Source organism: Brachionichthys hirsutus, chromosome 7 (genome assembly GCF_040956055.1).
Source record: "Brachionichthys hirsutus isolate HB-005 chromosome 7, CSIRO-AGI_Bhir_v1, whole genome shotgun sequence".
Classification (NCBI taxonomy): domain Eukaryota; kingdom Metazoa; phylum Chordata; class Actinopteri; order Lophiiformes; family Brachionichthyidae; genus Brachionichthys; species Brachionichthys hirsutus.
This window is the reverse complement of record NC_090903.1, coordinates 2,489,933-2,498,678: the sequence shown is the minus strand read 5'-3', so window position 1 is coordinate 2,498,678 and position 8,746 is coordinate 2,489,933. Positions and strand designations below refer to the sequence as shown.

Below are 8,746 nucleotides of genomic sequence, written 5' to 3'. Positions count from 1 at the left end.
CTGCATGAACCTGGAACCTGCTGACAGAAGGAGACGGAGACGACTGGGAACATTTCTAATCACAATGAGGACACGGGACACGGACATTCTAATCACAACGGGGACACGGGACACGCTCATTCTAATCACAACGGGGACACGGGACACTCTCATTCTAATCACAAAGGGGACACGGGACACGGGACACGTTCAGGACTCCATGATGTTCAAGTCAATGAAAATAAGCTTTTTGGGAAAAAAAAGTATGAAGAGATTTCTATTCCTGTCTGAGAGTACACTGCTGGACCCCCCCCAACTCTAACCCCCCCCAGGCTTTACTGTACGAGTCGATCAATAACTCCTGACAGCCTAAAATCAGGAGCAAAGACATCTACGCTTAACGGTCCTTTAGCGGTTTAACGTGGAACTGTCCCTCACGTGGGGGGGGGGGGGGGGGGGGTACCTGGAGCCTCATCAGTGCTACTGGGGGGGGGGGGGGGGTACCTGGAGCCTCATCAGTGCTACTGGGGGGGGGGTACCTGGAGCTCTGCTGCTCTGGGCGTCTCCGGCTGTCCCCGTCTCCCCAGGCTTGTACAGCGAGGACAAACCATCTGGAGACGCTGTGCGTCCCACCGTCACCGCGTTGCATCGGTAGTCCAGGTGAGGAGAGGCCCCCGGGTGAGGAGCGGCCCCCGGGTGAGGAGAGGCCCCCGGGTGAGGAGAGGCCCCCGGGTGAGGAGCGGCCCCCGGGTGAGGAGAGGCCCCCGGGTGAGGAGCGGCCCCCGGGTGAGGAGAGGCCCCCGGGTGAGGAGCGGCCCCCGGGTGAGGAGAGGCCCCCGGGTGAGGAGCGGCCCCCGGGTGAGGAGAAGCCCCCGGGTGAGGAGAAGCCCCCGGGTGAGGAGCGGCCCCCGGGTGAGGAGAAGCCCCCGGGTGAGGAGAGGCCCCCGGGTGAGGAGAGGCCCCCGGGTGAGGAGAGGCCCCCGGGTGAGGAGCGGCCCCCGGGAGTTTCAGCTCCTCGAAGCGTCGGGCACACTGCGGACCCCATCGGTGTTATTGATTATTGATCAGCGGGGACTGAATGATGGGAGACGCATCCCCTTTACCTGTTTGGGGGTGAATCCCGGCACTAGTCTGGACACGTTGTCCCAGTTTAGGGGCGGGGGGCCCCCCCGGAGAGAGCCCAGCACCATGTCCAACACCAGGAGGGTGTTGTCGTCGGGAACGTTGTTGTTTTCTACGGAAGAGCGACTCATCTCTAGAGAAACCAAGATCAGGATCATTAATCAATAATCGGGAGCTTAATCCGGATATCTGCAGCTTTTTGACTTCCTGAGGTCTTGGTGATTTAAACTGATTATTGATCGATCCACTGATACTATCGGCTCAATGCTATCTGGTCTAACCACATTAACCATGTACTACGTCATATCCTTCATTAATTCCGCGTGCACGCGTCGATGAAGGCGCACATGCTAAGTATTAGCCTCAGTAGCCTTAGCAGTGATGCTAACGCGGGTTCCCCCTGCGTCTCTAGAATACAAACATTAACTGATCTGGAATCAGTGTTTCTGCTCGCCGCGTCGCACCACACATGCAGCCGCCGGCCCGTCTGACGTCACTGAACAGATGCTCGTGCTGCGCTTCACCTAGTGGCTAACAGCTAGCATTGCTAACGCTAGCTAACTTTACGGTGCAGCAGCTGCTGCCTTCACGTACCCCTCGTCAAGCTGCACGCACGCGCGTGCGAACACCAGGGATCCAGCGGTGTCCAATGAGGTGAGAGTAACCCGACCCCCACCGTCGCACTGCGGACAGCGGCCTGTTGCTAGGACACGGCGGCATGTTGCTAGGACACAGCGACTGTACCGTAAATCGAGCCTGTCTGCTAGAAATCCTCTTCAGTTTTACAACATAGAAAACAGAGGAAAATACTCAGTGCTGGTACTGTATAGAAATAATATTACTCAAATACTCAGTGCTGCTACTGTATAGAAATAATATTACTAAAATACTCACTGCTGCTACTGTATAGAAATATTACTCAAATACTCAGTGCTGCTACTGTATAGAAATAATATTACTAAAATACTCACTGCTGCTACTGTATAACAATATTACTAAAATAGTCACTGCTGCTACTGTATAGAAATAATATTACTAAAATACTCACTGCTGCTACTGTATAACAATATTACTAAAATAGTCACTGCTGCTACTGTATAGAAATAATATTACTAAAATACTCACTGCTGCTACTGTATAACAATATTACTAAAATAGTCACTGCTGCTACTGTATAGAAATAATATTACTAAAATACTCACTGCTGCTACTGTATAGAAATATTACTAAAATACTCACTGCTGCTACTGTATAGAAATAATATTACTAAAATACTCACTGCTGCTACTGTATAGAAATAATATTACTAAAATACTCACTGCTGGTACTGTATAGAAATAATATTACTCAAATACTCAGTGCTGCTACTGTATAGAAATAATATTACTAAAATACTCACTGCTGCTACTGTATAACAACATTACTAAAATACTCACTGCTGCTACTGTATAACAATATTACTAAAATACTCACTGCTGCTACTGTATAACAATATTACTAAAATGCTCACTGCTGCTACTGTATAGAAATAATATTACTAAAATACTCACTGCTGCTACTGTATAGAAATAATATTACTAAAATACTCACTGCTGCTACTGTATAGAAATTACTAAAATACTCACTGCTGCTACTGTATAGAAATAATATTACTAAAATACTCACTGCTGCTACTGTATAGAAATAATATTACTAAAATATTCACTGCTGCTACTGTATAACAATATTACTAAAATACTCAGTGCTGCTACTGTATAGAAATAATATTACTAAAATACTCACTGCTGCTACTGTATAACAATAATATTACTAAAATACTCACTGCTGCTACTGTATAGAAATAATATTACTAAAATACTCACTGCTGCTACTGTATAACAATAATATTACTAAAATACTCACTGCTGCTACTGTATAGAAATAATATTACTAAATAAAACAACGTGGGTTTGTGGCCTTAAATTTTATGTTAATCATTACATACATAATTTAAATATTAAATATTCCACTCAGTTTTATACAACAGACGTAAACAGATTTTAGAATTTTATTTTCAAAATTATCATTTTAAATATTTCTAAGCTTTCATTTGTTCAAAATGAAGCCCGTCTCAGCGTGAGCGAATCAAAGCCCTGCAGACAAGACCCAATTAAATCACCCCAGACATGACATCAGCGCAGCGCAGAGAACACAGAGAACACGCAAAACTTCGTAAATGTAAAATCCTGCAACATCCTACTTTTAAGTTCCTAATAGAACAGTAGAGACCAAATGTAATCATTAGAGATCAACCAGGGAACTGCTTTGTGAATGGCTCAGTGGCTCGAAACAAACGACAGAAGCACAAACACGCGGCGCACACGCGTCGCACACGCGGCGCACACGCGTCACACGTCCGCCTGAGAGATCTCTGGCGCTGCGCTAGTCAGTAAGCCGATGTCGGGCGTTCCCTGAGTGAGCGCTGGCGTTTCCGTGTCCACCGCCTCCAGTAGCTCCTCTGTGGAGGCGGAGACATTGTCCAAGCCCAGGCCCGGCACGCGGCCGTGGGCGGAGCTTGACTGTGGGCATGCAGCATGGGCGAGTGCGCTCCCTGGCTGGACCCGGGCAGGCCGCTCCATTGCCGCATGCTTACGGCCCTTTCTCTTGCCGAGGATCTTGACGTGATTGGCCGGGATGAGTCCTGTGATGTGTCCGTCCACGCTGGCCAGGAGCCAGCCTCGCACCCGGGGCTGCTGCTCTGGACACAAGAGAGACGGCACGGGACGCCTTCATGAGCGGCTTTATCTCGTCTATATTTTATAAAATAATTTATAAAACGATATTTTCTATCTTCAAACAGGATTAAAGGTTCTTCCATTAGCTAACGCTAACCCATTAGCTGAGGATGACCCATGTCTGAGAACGACGTGTACCGAGGTCGATCTCGGTCGGTCTTTGAACCTCTTATTATTGTAAACACAGATCAGCCCTCACCTGTAGGTCAGGGACGACAGGTGGAAATGAGCATTCCTGCTATGACCTGGTGCAATGCACCGCCCCTTAGTGGTTAATGTTAATATTACACTGCCCCTCTATAAAAATAACCAACAGCAAAAACCGATATGAAACGGACACATTCAATAACACTGTTAAACATGCCTTCAAAGCGCTCCGGATTCAATAACTTTTTATGCACGAGGTAAACGTGAGAAGATAAAGTTCAGCCGACGTCGTCCAGCCTCACCTTTTGGGGCCAGGATGATCATTTCTCCAGCCCGAAGGGGAACTTCCTCCTCAGACGCAGCGGAGAAATCAAACTCTGCTCTGGCCACCACGTGGTCGTCCTCTCCGGTGGCCCAGACACTGGCTGCATGAAGAGACACGCATCACATGGTTAACAGTTAGCAAGAGGCGAGCTGGGAACCCCGACAGGCTAGCCGGGAACCCCAGACAGGCTAGCCGGGAACCCCAGACAGGCTAGCCGGGAACCCCAGACAGGCTAGCCGGGAACCCCAGACAGGCTAGCCGGGAACCCCAGACAGGCTAGCCGGGAACCCCCGACAGGCTAGCCGGGAACCCCCGACAGGCTAGCCGGGAACCCCCGACAGGCTAGCCGGGAACCCCCGACAGGCTAGCCGGGAACCCCAGACAGGCTAGCCGGGAACCCCAGACAGGCTAGCCGGGAACCCAGACAGGCTAGCCGGGAGCCCCGACAGGCTAGCCGGGAACCCCCGACAGGCTAGCCGGGAACCCCCGACAGGCTAGCCGGGAGCCCCCGACAGGCTAGCCGGGAGCCCCCGACAGGCTAGCCGGGAGCCCCCGACAGGCTAGCCGGGAGCCCCCGACAGGCTAGCCGGGAGCCCCCGACAGGCTAGCCGGGAGCCCCCGACAGGCTAGCCGGGAGCCCCCGACAGGCTAGCCGGGAGCCCCCGACAGGCTAGCCGGGAACCCCCGACAGGCTAGCCGGGAACCCCCGTCAGGCTAGCCGGGAACCCCCGACAGGCTAGCCGGGAACCCCCGACAGGCTAGCCGGGAACCCCCGACAGGCTAGCCGGGAACCCCGACAGGCTGTTGAATATTGTTAAATATTTAGAATCCAACATAACATCTTGTTATGGCATGTCCCACCGAGAGGAGACCTCGGGGAAGACACGCTGGAGAGACTATGGAGAGAGGAGTTGTCTCGGGAAACGGAAGTCTGAAAATCCCCGGATAAGCGGAAAAGATCAATGGATGGAGAAACGTGGAGCGTTGGTGGCGAATCGGATCTAAAGCGGTGGTTCTCCGGGCCGCAGCGCGGATCAGGTTCCATACGCAGAACCACGTTTAAGCTAGCAGTAACCGTAAACACACGAATAAACAAACGTCGGCTGTGCTGCTGGATGCTCGGCGTGAAGAAATCCCCAAACGCAGACCGTACAGGTCCACTAAGGGTCCCCTAAGGGTCCACTAAGGGCCCCCTAAGGGTCCCCTAAGGGTCCACTAAGGGCCCCCTAAGGGTCCCCTAAGGGTCTGCAGGACACACATCGGGGGCCAGCCCCTGCACGTGGGTTATTGTTTGAAGTTTGTCATCTCATTTGCCAGATATAAAGTGTCGTCTGTAAATCTCACCATTTCCTTCCGAGCCAGAGCCGGAGCTCAGCAGGTGCCAGATGAGGTACGGCCCCCCCAAGACCACAGCGAAAAAGAGAACGATCGGCCAGGACTTCACAGCCCGGCCCTCCGTCCCCGTCCCCGTCCCCGTCCCGGACGCGGTCGTAACCAGGCCGTCACCAGCGCTGTCCGCCCACAAGTCCTCAACCTCAGAGTCCGCCCGCCCCCCCAGGAGTCTCTGAAAGCGGCGGTACAGGTAGCGCAGGGTGCGCACCAGGGCAAAGGCGGACAGGACCCGGGTCAGGTGCGCGCGCAGCCGCGTCAGGTGGTTGGCCACGTCCAGCACGGCGCGGAAGCTGTTGTACACGGCCGAGAACGTGGCGTCCATCATCATGCTGACGGAGGAGAAGGCGTGGACAACGCTCTCGATGGACTGGAAGGCCCCCCGGCTGCTCTCCTCCGCCTGCTGCACGAACCGGCTCGGTGCAACGTCTTCCGCGAGGGAGGGGCGGCCGTAGCCCCCGCCGTAGCCCCCGCCGTAGCCCCCGCCGTAGCCGTAGGGGCTGTACCCCCCGTAGCCGGCGCTCCCATAGGGGCTGTAAGAGGAGGCGAACGGGCTGTAGGACGGCCGGTAGGCCTGCTGGACAGGACGAGGGGGCACTTGGGGTGCCAGCCTGGTGAGGACAGGGGGGGCTGCAGAGGGGCCGGCGTACGGCCCAAGGGTTGGCGACCTGTGTAGAGAGAAGATCACAAGAAGACAGGATGAGAGGTTTACGTTGCACCTGCACCTGATGAGACGAGGGACAGACAGCAGGACGACAGCGATGAGACGAGAGACAGAGAGCAGGAAGACAGCGATGAGACGAGGGACAGAGAGCAGGAAGACAGCGATGAGACGAGGGACAGACAGCAGGACGACAGCGATGAGACGAGAGACAGAGAGCAGGACGACAGCGATGAGACGAGGGACAGATGACAGGAAGACAGCGATGAGACGAGGGACAGACAGTAGGACGACAGCGATGAGACGAGAGACAGAGAGCAGGACGACAGAGATGAGACGAGGGACAGACAGTAGGACGACAGCGATGAGACGAGGGACAGACAGTAGGACGACAGCGATGAGACGAGGGACAGACAGTAGGACGATAGCAATGAGACGAGGGACAGACAGCAGGACGACAGCGATGAGACGAGGGACAGACAGTAGGACGACAGCGATGAGACAAGGAAGAGACAGCAGGAAGACAGCGACGAGTCGAGGGACAGACAGCAATGGAACGAGGGACAGACAGTAGGACGATAGCGATGAGACGAGGGACAGACAGCAGGACGACAGCGATGAGACGAGGGACAGACAGCAGGCAGGCCTACCTGCCTAGCATGTCTCCGACTACGATTGTGTGGTTTTAAGTGTAAAATTAAAGAAACATGTCTGATACAGGAAATGAGGACATTTTAACAGAACACTCTTTCATCGCCACGGAAAGACATCCGATGTTTAACAACAAGGCCTCGTCGATAAACATTAAGCCTCACGACGACGCGCTAGCTAACGGCTAACGCTCGTTTACCTGTAGTTCGTGGAAGCTAACGGCTAACGCTCTCGTTGAAGCTAACGGCTAACGCTCGTTTACCTGTAGCTCGTGGAAGCTAACGCTCGTTCACCCGTAGTTCGTGGAAGCTAACGGCTAACGCTCTCGTTGAAGCTAACGGCTAACGCTCGTTTACCTGTAGTTCGTGGAAGCTAACGGCTAACGCTCTCGTTGAAGCTAACGGCTAACGCTCGTTTACCTGTAGTTCGTGGGAGCTGACGGCTAACGCTCTCGTGGAAGCTAACGGCTAACGCCCGTTTACCTGTAGTTCGTGGGTGCACTCGACGCGCCGTGAATCCACCTCTCCCACGGCTTCTGTGGAGGCTGAGGGTCCATCACGACATAGAATATTCACAGATTACTTTCAGAAACACCCGCTATGTGCCGAGGACCGTCTGCCAGCCCGGCTCTCCTGCTGCCTTCCAGCGCTGCTCGTAATTTCCCAAAGTAAAATCACCTCTCATCAGCAAGGAAGGGATCCACGGCACGAAAGGGATCCACGATAAACAATAAACAATGTATTCAGAACGCACAGACAAGTTAGTTTTTCATGTTCACGCGGCATCCGTAACATTAGTGTGCATTCAAACGCCCCGACAACCTCCGAGGCCCTGAACGCACCAGCGCTCAACCAGAACGCCTTACAGACATGTTGAGTTCAGGCAACTCGGTTTATCTAAAGACTTGAATATTTGTAGCGGTAACAATACTTTATTTATATTCGTTACAGCTGGAGTCATCTGCTAAAATCCTTTACATCGGTTACGCGTGTTCAAATGTCCAACGAGGACGCCTGGGTGCGGTGTCTCGCTCCTGTCCAGCAGAGAACGCTGTGGACTTATCAGAAAAGACGCTCCTGATTTAAAACCAACAACAAGACGGGGGAGGAGTTCCCCCCCAGTGACAGTCATTATAATTAGTATTCCACCATTTAACATCAACCACAATCCCCCTTTGAACTGCCACCTTATCGTGGCGGGGGAGTTTTGAGCGCCCGAATGATCCCAGGGGCTATTAATGCTCCTGGTAGGACCTCCCATGGCAAACAGGCCCTGGGTGACGGGCCAGACTAAGAGCAGTCCATAAACGCCTACGAGAAAAACTAAATCTAGGACCGTGACATCGCCCGGTACGGCTCAACCGGGGCCCCACCCGTGTGGTCGGGGCTCTTATGCAGCTATTTGAGCACCGGGCCTCTGCCAAAGGCGCTCGGCCGGGCGCAACTTGAAAAGACAACGTGGGCCCGACCTACGGTGGACTCACCACCTGCCGAGGGAACCATAGGGGAAGAGTGCAATGTGGGAGGAGCCAGCGCTTGCCCCCCCCTTGTCTTTACAGCTCGGTATGTCTTCCAGTTGGGGAAAGACTGAGAGGGTTCTCGTGTTCTGGGCCGTAGGCCAGGATGCATTTGATATACAATGTTCTCTTGTTGCTGTGTTTTGTTTTGCCTTGTTATTCCCCCCCCCACACACACACAC

At 53.1% G+C, this 8,746-nt stretch overlaps 1 protein-coding gene across 2 annotated transcripts; it reads right to left on the bottom strand.

Moving 5' to 3' along the window:
* Window positions 1-3,115: 3,115 nt before the first annotated feature.
* On the bottom strand, window positions 3,116-7,675 carry pex13 (peroxisomal biogenesis factor 13). 2 transcript variants are annotated; one of them, XM_068741415.1, is made up of 4 exons: window positions 7,531-7,675; window positions 5,692-6,404; window positions 4,325-4,447; window positions 3,116-3,838 (listed from the first exon to the last, which is right to left on the bottom strand). In XM_068741415.1, exons 1-4 carry the CDS (start codon window positions 7,602-7,604, stop codon window positions 3,489-3,491), a joined length of 1,260 nt encoding a protein of 419 aa, XP_068597516.1. In that variant the 5' UTR covers window positions 7,605-7,675; the 3' UTR covers window positions 3,116-3,488. The 2 variants fall into 2 exon arrangements, with proteins under 2 accessions (XP_068597516.1, XP_068597517.1); XM_068741416.1 differs by having other exon boundaries at window positions 3,595-3,833.
* Between the last annotated feature and the right edge of the window lie 1,071 nt (window positions 7,676-8,746).